Below are 14877 nucleotides of genomic sequence, written 5' to 3'. Positions count from 1 at the left end.
ACGACAAGTACGTGTGGTGTTCCTTCCGCGGTAAGACCGTCTGCCAGGCGCAGTCTTCGCAGCGGAGCAGTTCTCCCCCCCGGGACTATTGACCTCCGAGGTTGCGACCGTGAGCCCGCGTGAAAATCGAAACGTTAGGCAGTTCGGATTCGATGTGATCAAACCCCTAGTTGAACATTACGACCGGTGAAGTTCGATAATAATAATGCGGACGATATATGATGCGCACTTCATTTATGATGAGGTTGGGAAGGCGAGCTTGCAAACTCGTTAGTCGTTACACAAGATGCAAAAAAAACACTGCAGCAAGAAGCTCTTTAACATGCTTAAAACAGCCTCACCGGGGGAAGGAGGAGAAACACGGAGGATGCAGAATCCAGCAGGACAGACCGACTACGACGCGTGTCATGCGAGCAACGACAACGATAACAACTAGGAGGGGGGAGGATGAAAAGGCTACACGCGCGTGGGAGGTGAATCTATGACAGCCCAAGACAGCCCTAAGCAACAGATGCCCGCTGCGAACCAATTTATGGGCCAGGACAAGGATGGACAAAACGCTGTACGGCAAAAGTCCGGCGAAAGTTCCAAAACGATACCACACGTACACACACCACCCGCGCCCTTGCCCCTTCAGCCACCCCCGACTGGCACAGCTCCTCCGCCTGCGGTGAAGCCATGCTGTTCAGCTCGCCCGCTGATCGCTTTCCTCCATCACCCTCTTTTCCCCTGTCATCACGTCTATATCACTTTTTCAGCAGCTCATGATATGGTGGCTAATTAACTAACTAACCAACCTACGAATTCTGATCCAAAAAAAATCCTTCGTAACATTTCATTACGTACTTCAGTTGCTTCGGCTGCTTCAGTCTCAAGCAGTAACGATGTTACTAACTACGGCTCCGAGACCAGGCAATATGGCGAGCAGATACATACAGACTGACTACAACTAAGCTTTTGATCTATTTCTCTCTCCACGCTAGATGCAATCCTTTTCCTGGTCCAGCGTCCGTCCTTTTCCTGCTGCTCTTCACGGTCTGTGACAGGCACAAGGACACACCCGACATCATACCTTCACCCGGATCGCCACCAGCGCCATTTCCGTAGACATCCACTACAACCGCCACTTCAACCGCCATTACAACCGTCATCACTTTATAACGGCCGCATTCTTCGAATCACAAACGAGCTATGAGACGTCCGGACGGATGTACGGACGGCGTGTTTTTGCTGCACGTTCGCCCCCGGTTTTACCCCCCATTCGTTCGAGCGGTCTGCGGTACCGCTGTCGTACAAGGTAAAACCATCCCACTCTCCCCCGTATTCTTATAATCGCAGTCAACACGGGCTCGATAAGGGCTAGCAAACCTTGAGTACGAAACGTGTACTCCTTATTCTCATCTTACTTGTAGTTTAGAACAGGAAAGGTTGTTAGGCTTGTTTCATGTCTTCTACCCTCCCCCCATCCCCTTTACCAGCTTATCAGCCAGTTTTGCTCCAGCCTCTTCAATGCCGCCGCCAGGCTGGCGACAAACTTTATTCCAGCTCACGTCCTCCCTTTCTCTTCTAACGTCAGTTTTTATTACTCTTTCGCCGCCTTTACACCTACCTTTACTATTTTACGGCTTGGCGCTACTCTTATTTTAGTCTTGGCGGCTAGGTAGGTAGTTTTCCGCTGTCGCCATCACAACATCATCCCGAGGACTGCTTCTTCACAACCGCCGACTGGTCAGTTCTGCTACCGTCCTGTACATCGGCCGCAGCACTCTTTCCCCACTTGGCAGCAGCTTCACTCGCTCGTGGCTCGTCTTTCCCCCCATTCCCCCATCCCCCCAGGTGGCGCCTCAACGGCGCCTTTTCAACCAGCACCATCAGAATCACCATCCCGTACTTTAGCTCGTCATTGTACGGCGCGGGCGGATCACCGTTGCCCCGCGGGGCATGCGGGTCGGGAAGTACGACGGCACCTCCGCGGTCGCCGCCGCAAATGCCGACGGCACCGGCGGCACCAGTCGCACTGGTGAGCTCGGACCGGAGGCCTCCTCACGAACCTCGCTGATCGCGGGGAGGAGGCGACGTAGACAGCCAGACAGGCTGGCGGCGGCGGCGCCGCCACCGCCACCGGCGGCTGCCGTCACAGCTCCTCGCAGCGACGGCGGCAGCGGCGGTGGCGGCACCGCCGCCGCCGCCGTTGGCGACGCGATCAGTACGGCGCGGTTGAGCCCAGCGCTCGCCAGCTCCAAGAGCAGCACTTCCTCATGGCTCGGCCCGCCGCTGGCAAAATCGTACAACATTATGTCGTACAGTGGTCCCCAGAAAGGAGTAAAACGGTTCGGCACGGCACAGCACGGCACGGCACATGGATGCGTGTGGTCTGAGCGACTGGGCTCCCGGGACCCTAAGAAACACAGTTCCGGCGCCTCTGTTCCTCTTGCAGCGGACGGAGAACGACCCCCAAAGACCAAAACACCAGGGAGGAAAGGATTTGGCTTTGCCAGACACGCCGTTTATTATAAATGGGTGATGAGGCATAGAGCAGGTCAGCGCCACAGCATGAGCAAAAGCAGCAACGAGTTCCGACCTACCCCGGCCCCTATATAACCCACTCACGCACCAAACCCGCACTACTAACGGACCCACTCAACCCACCCTGCCAGAGCCACCAGTCGGTCGAACTCCCCATCCCCACCTGCCATGTTGCAGCCTGGCCGCCGCGGTACACCTCCGCGGAACGTACGACCGCGCCGCAGAGTTAGCTGCCGCGGACCATGAAGATGTGGGGGTGGACGAGGGGGCCGACGGCTGAGGCAACGCAACGTTAGAACTGGTGGAGGCGCCGGCGGCACCCAGGTTTGGCGATACGACAGCATGCGGCGGCGGCGGTGGCGGGCTGCCGGCCCCAGATCTCCCTTCTACTGCTGCTACTGCTGATGCTGATGCGCCTTGCGCAGTGTCTGACGGCGTCGGCATCAGCAGCGGCGGCGACGGCGGGTTCACCATCGCCGTCCCCGTACCGTTCTGTTGTTGCCGTTCCCGCGCCTGGCCGATTTGCTCACTCAGCGCCGCTGCCAGCGCTGCCACGTCATCATGCCCTTCTTCCTTGCCTCCTTCTTCTACTGCCGTCGCTGCCGCCGCGGCGGCGCCGTACGGTAAAGCCACCTGCTGCGTCTGCACGACCTGCGGCGGCGCCGCTATGTTCACCTGGCGGTGTGTGGTGACGCGCCGTACGACGCCGGGTCCTGTTGTGGCCAACGCCTCCCCCAGTGACATTGGCGGCGGAGCATCCGTACTTGCCTCCGCCGCCAGGGCCGCGGCGGGCATTGTAGTCAGACGGCGCTGCACCTCCCGCGCGCCGGCAATACCGCCGCCGCTGCTTGCCATGGCAACGATGTCCGCCAGGACCTTCACGTCCACGATATTTTTTATCATGAAATAACAAAACGAAAAAAATAATTTGAACTATAAAACATTTTGAATTTTGGCCAACCTTAACTACATACCTCACGTAAGTTTGTGGTTTACACGCAGCCTTCGGCCGAAGTATTCCCCGAAGGAAAACCTAACAAACGAGAAACTCGGCCCGAGTTGGGGGGATATTCGCAATCAGTTGATGCAACAAGTGGCCACTTTTTCGTCTCTTGTCGTACTTGGATCCAACAAGTGACATCAACGGTGTTGGTGTATACGGCACGTTGTTCCTAGCTCCTTCCTAACCCACATACCCTCCTCAATCGCGACCCTCCCTTTTTCTCTCCCCCTTCCGAGGGGTTCACGGAGGGGGGTCACTCGCACCTGCTGCTGCCAGTTGAGGTCCATGAGCAACTCCGCGTGAGTGTGGTTGGGGTGGTACAAGATCTTGGCAGCGTAGTGCTGGATGTGATCGAGCACCTGGGCAAATAGATAGACAGACAGACAGACAGACAGACAACAAAGAAACGGGTTAATGCGAGCGCCAGCATGCAGTTGGTTCCTGGGGTTGGTTGGGAGTTGCTTAGGGTGATGATCCGGAAAGTTAGTTGGTGGCGGATAGTCTTCGGACCGCGGAGAATTGTTGCGTCCATGACAACGGCATCTGCACGAACAGCAGTAGTGACAGGAGCAGCAGCAGCAGCTACAGCACTAGTAGCAGTAGCAATAGCAGTAGCGGCAGCTGCTGCAGCGATGGTGGCGTATCTCCTTTTCGGGGCTGCAAAGCGCACAAGGCGCTCCAACACGAAGCCGCCTAATGACATCCAATAGCCGTACTGTACAGCTGTCGTACATAGTGCAGTACCCCCCGCCTACCTCGTCCACGTGGATGAGCTGATCGTGGCCGGCGATAGCGACCAGTGTACGGCCAGGAATGTCCTGCGTCCGTACAAATCCAATTAAAGTGAAAAATCGTACTCCTAACGCATCCTTTCGTCACAATCGTTTCCTTCTTTTGACAAGTTTTCCTTCATGTTAATAAACTGCAGTTGTAGTTAGTTAGTTAGGTTAGTTAGTTGCCTTGGACCTCTTGTGGACCTGTGGCAATAGGGCCCTCTTACGCCTAATCAATGATCCGCAACACCCCGACCTCACCCCGCCTCTCCGCCTCCCGAGTGCAAGGCGCAACCTCAGCCCCCCATTAAAGCTTTACACACACAGACACACACAGACACACACAGACACACACAGACACACACAGACACACACAGACACACACAGACACACACAGACACACACAGACACACACAGACACACACAGACACAGATAAATACACAGACTCTCCTCCCCTCCCCGGGGCAGGGCATTACTCCCCCCACCCTTCCGCACCCTGCGAGACATATCGTCACCTGGGGCCAGAGATTCACATCCGACCAATAGAACCGGCGGCACAGCGCCGCAGCGCAATGCAGGTCCCGGGACACGAAATTGAACAGCACGTCCTGCACGTGTGTGCGTGCGTGTGGCACAGCGTCCGTACAGCGCCGTACATTCATCAAGGACGATATTTGCAAGGCTGGTTTTGTACTGTCAACGGCCAACGGCCAACGGAAAGGCAACTTACAGATGACCAGACTGCAACACTCGTGATGTACTACATAAAACAGGGGGACGGTCAGACAGAATCCATATACAGGGGAAAGGTTTGGCGGATGGAAAGGCGGTGTGAAGTGGTGGCCCCAAAAAGGTCGAGGGACAGGTCACCACAGGTCCTTAAGTACTCGGCTCTCTCTGCTCGTACAAACTCGCCCTACAGAGCAAGCCGTACCATGCCGTACCACGTACCCTGCCTAAAAATATGGAAATCCAAGTCATACCTTGAACCACGTGTTGATGGTGGTGGTTCGCGGCTCGCGGTAGATGAAGTTGGCCAGGAGGTGGGGCATGAACATACTGCGTGTATGTGTATATGTATATATGTGCGTATGTACGTATGAATATGTGTTTATGGGGAGTGGGAAAATCGGGAGGGGGGATTTCATGTCCAGGGATATTGGGGATTCGGGAGCAGAACCCGGATCTGTTAACCCCCACTCAGCCTAGCGTACCCCGTTCCCAGTCAGAATCGATCGGGTGACCCGGCGGGATCCGGTGATCGGGTTCACGGTGACTATTCAAACCGTCTCCTTGGTTCCGTCCGTCACTGTATACCCAGGTCCCGACCCTTCATACACACAGATACAGACATACATAAGCATACAGATATACATGCATACATACATAGACATAACTGCAGGCGTGCAGGCTGACAGGCAGGCGGAGGCACATACACACACATACACACATACACATACACATACATACACTGAGTCGGGGTCGGGAGCACACAAGACTAACCGACTTGTGCTGTGTGCTCCCGACCCTTGCGCTGTGTTTCGGCTTCGGCCCCCGGCTCTCGCGGCCCACAGTGTAATCTAAGTCATACACATACATGCACACATACATACACATACACACATACATACACATACACACATAATACACAAGTACACATACCCAAACTACATGCTTTGCGCACAGCACACTTCTCCTGCCCTTACGCTTCGCGGCCCGGGTCAATGGAGAAACACCCCAAACACACACGCACTTCCTCTCTTCCCGAATTACCCGGGGGTCCCCCCTACCCGAAGCAGACGGGATCCAGCAGCGCCATGCTTTGCATGCGGTGCGCGTACAGCTGGGCGAGGCGGGAAGCCACAAAGGTGCCGTACGAGTGGGCCACCACACAGGCCTTATGAGAGGGGGGAGGGGGAGGACAGCCGGGTCGGCGTGGGGGGGTTGGGGCGGAGGGAAATCCGGCGGGGCGGGAAACATGTGGGTATGTATGTACGTATGTATGTATGTACGTAGATGCATGTATATGTATATGTGCTGGTGGTACTGGTGATGGAGAGCTCTTGAGACACTAAAAGCAGCATTGGTGAAGTATGCAGCCGCCGTACAGACATGCGGCCACACGCAACAATAGCCAACACAACACAAGATGAAGATGCTCCAAGATCATCAATCAAAATTTTTTATACTCTTATATGTTGCCGTACTGTTGCCACGTAACACCGTACTTCCGGTCGTACCTGCTCCAGTCCCAGCCTGTCCAGAAGCCCCACCACGCCCGCTGCAATATCATCGGCCGAGGGAATGATGGAACACCATCTCATGGACACGTGCTTGTACTCAACCGCTACTAACGGTAAGCCCGCCGCCAGGAGACACCTGACCAGGTTAATGTACGGCAATAGCCCCAGTCCGACGCCGTGCAGCAGCAGTACCGGAGTGACAGCAGGTGCGGTGGCGGCGGCGGCGGCGGCGGCGGCGGCGTTAGCGCCCTGGCCCGTCGCCGCCGCCACCGCAAAGCCACTTTTCTTGGCGTACGATTTCGTATCCCAACCAGCTAGTACGGCAGATCGATCGTCCAACATCGTACAGCGCGTGGATCCGCTCTTCCCTGCGTTCTTAAAATTGTCGCTAACACTCGCCGCCTCCGCCGCCACCGCCGAGCCGCTAAAGCTACTGCCGCCGCTGCTACTGCCGCCGCTGCACCGGCGGCGGCGAGCCCCCCCCTGGTGGCTCCAGAGATGCTCGTCCAGTCCGGCAGTAGCCACCATCAGGCCCGTGACGGGATCGATGTGAATGTCGCAACCCAGGGCTAGGAGCAGCGTCTTGGTGAGCAACGCCATGCATTCCGTAAAGCCGTAGAACAGGAGGGGCCTGAGTGGGGGCGGAGGCAGGTTTGCAGGCGTGTGGAGAAGAAAAATTTAAACGGACGGAACACTGCACTGCCCATTTTTGAAAATTTGACGAAGGAAGCGGCCAATTGACTCCGTTTCTGGAACCGCCTTCAAAAGCAAGTGGGATCCATTGCTCATGCCGTTTTACGGCAGGAGATAACCGATGCCCTGACCGACCCGGAATGGGAGGGTTGGGGATTCTCAATGTTACGACTGTTTTCCTTTTTGGAGTGCAACATTTGGAGCGGAATACCGCAAGAAGTCGTGGGGGTAAAGGAGCGTGTTGACTGGTTGTTGAGTAGACCTCTACCCGAAGGAGCGATGATAACGGCACTAAGAGAGCGTTTGATGAGCGGCTGGGACCATGCGCATCTGACTGTCTTGCCAGAGGAGTACCCATCAGATGGGAAGCAACCGGGAGTGCAAATGGCGAAGTATAAGCACTGGATGGGGCTGCCCTTTTCGGGAGCCGCAGCCGTCATGTGGCCAACACATGCTAAGGTTTTCATTCCTCGTTTAGCACATCGTAAGCTAATGCAGTTTCGTTTATGTTGCTGGGCTTTGGAGGCAAACAGAGCACGAAGGGGCAAGTACCATGTCCCCAGGGGGCAGCGGTTTTGCCGCTGTTGTGTCGCCAAGTCGAGGATGAAAAACACGTGTTACTGGAATGCCCTGCCTATAATGATATTCGTGCTGAAGAGGGATCCGATCATCAACAGAGCATGTTGGAGGCCATGAAATGGGAACCAGCACGTCTGGCGAGGATGTTGGAACGTATGTGGGCTCACCGAAACTCAGTTACCCCCTTTGGACGCTAGTCTGGGCTGATGTGCGGTGTTTTTCCTTTTCTCCGTGGCTTTTAGGCGTTGTAGTATTGCCCTTGGGCCTTCGGCTCGTATGGGTAGTCTTACAGGTATGGGGTCACGCACCCCCCAACCATGTAACACACACACACACACAATTGACTCCCCCAGTCGCCCCAGTCATGTTGCTGTTCGTCTCGCCCGCTCGATCGCTGTTTCATGCTGCATGCTGCTTACGCGGGGTATGGTTACGACCGGCACTAACCAGTCCGCTCCGTCTTTCCACCATTTTCGTCCATGGGCCCCCCCGCTTTTACGGACACACCCCCCACTTGCGTGCGAAACTTGTAACTTGTAACCGCCCTCCTCCCTCCTCCTCTTTCCTTCTACCCCCCGTCATGCTAAAACCCGTATTCCGCTTCTTTCCCACATGCCAACTAATCACATTGCTGCTCGAAGGTCATCGTAGCGACCGGTCTGTCGTTGCGATATATATATATATCGTTTAGTCTGCAGCTTAGTGTACCCCTGCTTCACGTTGTTTCCTTAGTGTTGGGCTTCCGGGCACATCTCGCATTCGCTGTTTGAGTTTGTGGCAAAGGGCTAGGCTACTAATAGTACATCCTTTTATTATTTTTGCTCTTAGGCTATGTAGGACAGCTGTACATGTTACACAGCTGTAATTTAGTTAGTTTCTATGTTTGGAGTACATACAGCTTTTTCCTTCCGTAGATACAGCTCGTCTGCATTACGCTGGATATTAAGGGGGCCTCAATGGCAATATTATTACGAGACCCGATGACGATGACGACGGTGACGACGACACCCAACATGTGGTCCGTAACGCAATAATGGGGCTTTACTTCCGAAACCCCGGGTCGATATGGCTTCATCATCGCTCAGGATTCCCTCACTAGGGGCAGTTCCGGACTTTGGGCGCCTTCCGGAAGGCGGCAGTTCATTCCTGATTTCCTTGGAGCGCATATGATGTCTTCCTGTCCAGGGAATGGACAGCCGCTTGGTTGCTCATCTTCAGCTGATGCCACCTGACTGCATTCCCGACCTTCCTCTTCCCCCCCAAACCCCCCAAAACTCCAGCATGTAAGTAATCCATCCCTAAAACCCGCCACCCTCCAGGATTCCCGCCCCCGAACCCCGACACCCTCCAGGATTTCCCCCCCCCCCCGAACCCCGACACCCTCCAGGATCCCCCCCCCCGAACCCCGACACCCTCCAGGATTCCCCCCCCCCGAACCCCGACACCCGGCAGCACCCGACTGACCTGTAAATAGTCCTGAGTGGCTCCCACAGGTGGAACATGCACCTGAGCCCCGGCTGGTAGCCCGGGGGCAACACCATGCGGAAGGCGGACTCCAGACGGCTGACACACTGCTGCAACACGGGGCCCAGACCAGCTGCCTCCATCTCGGCCCTGCGCCGCGTCGTGTGCGTGCATATGCATGTATGTATGTACGTATGTATGTATGTATGTATGCATGTGGCATGGTACTAGCTTCAGGTGTGCCATAGCATTCAATAACGGGCTGCCGTGCCGTACAGGGCATGTGCCGTACACAGCACGTCGTACCTGCTCATGTACCAGAAGCCGTACGCGATGAGGTCGGCCACATTGTCCCGGCGGATGAGACGATAATCGGCCCCACAGAACCAAGTCGACAAGTAGGCTCGCGCATCGATCTTGTGCTGAAAGAAACGACACACCTGCGTCACGGATGTATGTATGTATGTATGTATAACTGAATTGAGATGTGCAGCACCATCATCCATTTGGGTAAGCGACCAAACAAAACACACGTGCACACACACGCACATCTCCACCGCGCCCTCCTCTCAAAGAGGAGGGGCTCCGTTCATTAAGAGAACTTACACACACATGCACAACACTGTAGTACGAGTAGGAGTAGTAGCAGTAGAGGTAGCTCGACCGTCAACACGGTTAAGATAGGTTTTTTGTGTGTACTCTCAGGGCCGCAGTAAATCCGGCCGCAGGTGGGAAGTTGGGTCGGTGGGTGACCGGGCCCGGTGGCAGGCATCACCAGGCGGGAGCCCCAGATGCAACCCAAGCAGAACACCCCGGCAGCAGGGGGATAGGGGGCCATCGGGGGCCACAAAGGACTGCAATGCACTGCCGTGCACTGCACTGCTGTACACTACACTGCCGTACACTGCACTGCATTGGGAAACCTAAGAATACTGTTTCTGGGTCCATCTGAAGAGGTAGTTTTCTGTTGCCTGGGTTGTGCTCTGTTACCTGGTCCTCTCGACCTGAGATCGGAGCTCGCCTCGCTTTTTAGCTTTCCTGCGTTAAACTTTTGGCTTCTTCTGTAGAACAGAAAAGCAGCTGTGCAGCCACCGAAAAAGCCGAGATGCTGGGAGTGCCGTACTGTACGACAGCTACCTTCCCCCTCTTCAGACATGTGCTGCCGCTTCCGTTTCGTTATAGTTTTCAATTGTCATTATCATTATCCCACTGGGGTTCCCCTCCACTAATATATAATATGTATGATATAATATAATGTAATATAATATAATATAATATAATATAATATAATATAATATAATATAATATAATATAATATAATATAATATAATATAATACAACAAGATTAAATTATGAAATATATAATGTAATATTTATATATAATTATTAATTGATAATTAATAATCCACAGAACATGTAAACATGCAACATGTGTAACTTGTGTTTACATATTTGTAGACGTGTGACATGTTTGTAAACATAATTGTTGGGAGGTGTTGCCGGCAAGCGGTTCGGACCGTTTTGCAAGAAATTGTCCGTGAAGCAAAAGTTTCATCTCAGCCTCACCTGCAGCAGCCGATTGAAGGCGGCCAGCCCGTCATGTCGTTCGGGCGCATGGCTCAGCGGTTGGGCGTTAAGCAGCTTATACCTGCATGTGTGGAAGTTGGTGGTTGATGGTGGTTGGCCGAGCTCCGAAGATGTAGAATTGCTTGGGTGCGGACAGCACTGCCGGCGATCTAATCGGATCTACTACGATATCTAGCCGCCATTTATTCGCCTGCGCTTTAGGGGCGACGTGGCGAGATATGTGGTAGCTAAATGTCGGTAACGCCCGTTGCCAACAAAGGCAACAAGGAAATGAGCAATCCATCCGGGAATTCATTCGAGCCAAGTGAGGTTTTCTGTGCTGTAATGATCTCTGTGCTGTGCTGTGCTGTGTTGTGTTGTGCGGGACACGTCAGGGCTGTGGGAAAGTGGTGGCAAGCAACGCTGTCGGCGAAACAGGATGCGAAGGGATAACTTCCGAACACACTCCGAAGAAGGAGGAACCAGCCAAAGAGACTTGGGCACCAGTCGAAAGGCTTAACAAACACCCTCTTAACGACACTTTTAACGTTTTGCATTTAGAGGCATAGGTCCTTGTGTATGTGTGTGGATGTCGTTACCGTACTGCTACGAATTCTTCGCGCCACACCTTTCGTTTTGGGCCACGAAGTGTGTCACAGTGGAAAAAGCTCTATGGGGAAAATTATTTGCTTGTCGCGAGACTGTCTGGCACGAATGTGTCGTACGCCGTGTACATGGTGTAGATAAGCCAGAACTGTCCAGCAGTTTGGGAGCTTTGACGCTGTCGCTCCTTGTTGTGGCTTCCCTGGAGCCCCGCGAAATGTGTGTTCACGTAAACAAATGTGTGCCATAAAAACTGACAGCCCTCGCGAATTGGTGTAACAAAACGAAAAATTCCAGCTACATTTTTGGGGTACCCACGAACGGTGTGGCGCGAAGAATTCGTAGCAGTACGGTACAGGGTGGTTAAGCTCCACCAGCGGCCCCCTTTCCCGAGGCAGTTCCCTGCTCTCCCCTGCTAGAGGGGCATCCTAATCCGTTCACCCCATCCGACTTCAGAATGTATTCGTTGGGTTCAGCAACTCACCACCAGCATCCAACCAAATCTAGCGGATGTGTGTGTATGTGTGTGTATGATTTGTGATGTTTTCGAAGAAAGTGAGAGCAAGTAAAACAAAGACAGAAACACGTCAGTGCTTCTGTCTTTGTTCTTGCTCTCCTTTCCGAGGGCTAGGGGCACAACTGGGAAGACGGTTCGTTTGGGCGTGCGTTGGCGTTCGTGGTGCGTTTGTGATGTTTGAAGTATTATATCGCAAACTCTTGGAAAACTACATCCCTGCGCCAATAGTCTAGTAGCAGGATACTCGCCTCCCAATATGGAGATACGCGAGCGGCCCGGGTGCAAATCCCGGTTGGCGCATACTTTTCCATGATAAGTATTTTATGTCCAAACTGCAGGTCATGAAGTTCCCGATCACCATTCATCCATTCATTACGCCGCGTCGCCGACATATCGCGGTGGAAAAGCGGCAACCCGCCCACTAACGCTTACCTCAACGATGTTGTCAGCTAAAATACGGTATCTTACATCTATTGCTTCACAGCAGGAAAGAAGATCTAATCACGCGAACTAGCTGTGAAATCGTTAGCCCACGCTGCACTTTGACTTCGTAATCCTTTCAAAGGGCCAAAGACATTTGAAAGTTTCGCATTCTACAGCGTATAGGAGAATGAATCGTAACAGGCACATATCGCAACTTTCGCGCATGTGCTGCATGCATGAAACTTGTCCGCTGCCCACTGATTGGGCGTTGGCTGTGCATGCATTGTCGTAACTGTCGCATTTAAGTTTTAAGACCCCAAGGATAAAATTTTAAGACATGAATTCTGAGGTTGCTGAGTTTTCACGGCCCAGAGTAGCCAAGAGGCTCATGAGCTGCAGCTGCAAGAGCACGGAGCATTGCAGCAGTTACAGCTGCGAAATCGCGATAACTACCAATCTCGGCTCCCAGTCATATTTCAGGTTTGTTCAGGTTTGGAAAAGGAAGGAAACCTTTCTTCCCTACCCAACCGCTGCTCAAGACAACCACCCGCTATACCACATCCCCAGATATGGGACATTCAAAAACCCTAAGACACCATAGGCGACACGTCAGCATTTAATCCCGGAAAATGATCCGTGCCTTATCAGGCCCCGATTCAAACGCAAGATTTTTTAGGAATTCCACCGTTTGTATCGTTTCCAGGCTTCCTTGTGTGTCATCCCGAGGGTTTTCCATGTACAGCATGCCGCACATCTCCGTACACGATACCGCATATGAATGCCGTACTTACTTGCGGCGATAATACATGAGGAAAGCTGCCTCTGACGCCGCCAATACCACAAGCAGGCGCATTGCACCCACCATCACCACAATCTGCAGCGCCGCCCACATGCCCACTGCCGCAAAAGCGATCACTGCCGCTACCAACCTCAGCAGCAGCTGCCAGGCGCGTCGATCATAATATACAGGAAGCGCCGCCCGCGACTCTCGTGGATCCGCAGGGGCTGTTTGAAGTACAGTCGTGGCCGTAAAGCCGTCGCCAAACGGGCGCATTGATGGAAATGGGAGCAGCGGCGGCGGTGGCGGCGGTGCCGACGGCTCGTCTTCTGCCGCCGCCGCCGCCGCCGCTGCCATCGCAGGAGCCGGTGCTGAAGCAGCCCTTTCCATTACCATAATGACTGGGCTTTGCGATGGGCATGGCTCCGGTTTTCCAAATCTCTCGGACTTTCCTGGGTCTTGGAGGGGCCGGATGGCGGCGGTCGCGGCTAACCCCGCCGCCACGAACGGTGCAGACAGTTCAGATTCAGCGGGAGGTGACGATGAAGGACTTAAAGGCGTGGGCTGGACCAGAGGTGACGTTGCTAACAACGATGGGGATGATGAACATGGCGAGGATGGCGATGAAGTTGATAACGACTGCGATAAGGATGGCGACGAAGATGACGATGACAATTCTGTATCCGAGGGAAAAGAGCGCGGCTGTGGCGCGGTGCTAAGCGTTGAGGGATCCATGTTCCTTCGCTAAGATGCGAGAAAAAATGGTTAATAAAAATATCTTCGACTCTAGGCTTGGACTCGGTGTTCTATCGATGCCGGTCGATGATGCCCTAGGGATCCGTTCCTAACTGGAAGTATGAGGTGGAAATTTCTTGAGTTTAAATACGGAACAGGTAGCCCCCAAAAAGGCAGGTAAAATGGAAGCACTGTTAAGCGCAGGAACTCTGAAGCGAAATAATTCAAATCGTTTGTGGTGTCATGAGCACCACCCTTTACAGTACACAGCGGAAACACAATAGCTATAGAGTTACTTTAAAGGAGCCGGGTGCGAGCTGCAGATCCGGCTTGCGGGAAACCTCACTCCAAATCACACCTAGGAAGCACATTAGTACGGCATGGTTGTCGCTTGTCAGGTGATGACAGCGTCGTTGCGGCCTTGAAGGCTGACCCTCGCTAAGATTTGAAGGGCGACCCGCCAAACACAAAGGAAAATAATAATCTCTGAAGAGTGTTCCGAAGTCTGTGATGGGAGCGATAATAGAATCCTATATCCATCCTAGCAGGGTCTCACAGGGCGGATAGATTCGGGCTCCGATTCGAGCTATGTTGTTCCAATGCTTATATTTGCATCAGAATTTTTGAAACAGAACGATTTAGACGACCCTGCGCCTTTCATTCCAAAGGAACGGCCCCTTGCACCCGGAGTTTGGAAACAAAGAAAAAAGAAAAAATCATCCGCGTCAACCCTTTTCAATCCGGCTCGACCCAAAGTTGCCCTCAGAAAAATAAGACCACGCAACATCGAGGCTTGTAAAGCTCTGCACGTCACCTCTCCCTCCGCGCTTAAGCACTCCGATGGATTGCGTTGACGGCTGCAGCGGCGATGCACCTACGTACGTGTTTATTGTGGCGAAAAAAAGCGTTTGAAAAATAACCTGAAGGCGCCAGCGCCGCATCAAAACGCGTATAAAGGGTCTCCTCGGGATTC

The 14877-nt window shown here is 53.5% G+C and overlaps 1 protein-coding gene across 1 annotated transcript; it reads right to left on the bottom strand.

Moving 5' to 3' along the window:
* Positions 1-1892: 1892 nt before the first annotated feature.
* VOLCADRAFT_90773 (uncharacterized protein) lies at positions 1893-13565 on the bottom strand (the record flags this gene model as incomplete). The annotated part of the gene is made up of 12 exons (XM_002950246.1): positions 1893-2274; positions 2690-3402; positions 3793-3888; positions 4285-4347; positions 4819-4911; positions 5287-5362; positions 6094-6200; positions 6544-6682; positions 6842-7177; positions 9589-9722; positions 10849-10930; positions 13183-13565. 12 exons carry the CDS (start codon positions 13563-13565, stop codon positions 1893-1895), a joined length of 2604 nt encoding a protein of 867 aa, XP_002950292.1.
* Between the last annotated feature and the right edge of the window lie 1312 nt (positions 13566-14877).

Source organism: Volvox carteri (genome assembly GCF_000143455.1).
Source record: "Volvox carteri f. nagariensis unplaced genomic scaffold VOLCAscaffold_18, whole genome shotgun sequence".
In the NCBI taxonomy this organism is placed as follows: Eukaryota; Viridiplantae; Chlorophyta; class Chlorophyceae; order Chlamydomonadales; family Volvocaceae; genus Volvox; species Volvox carteri.
Note: the sequence above shows the minus strand (reverse complement) of the source record. Positions and strands in the feature narration are given on the sequence as shown.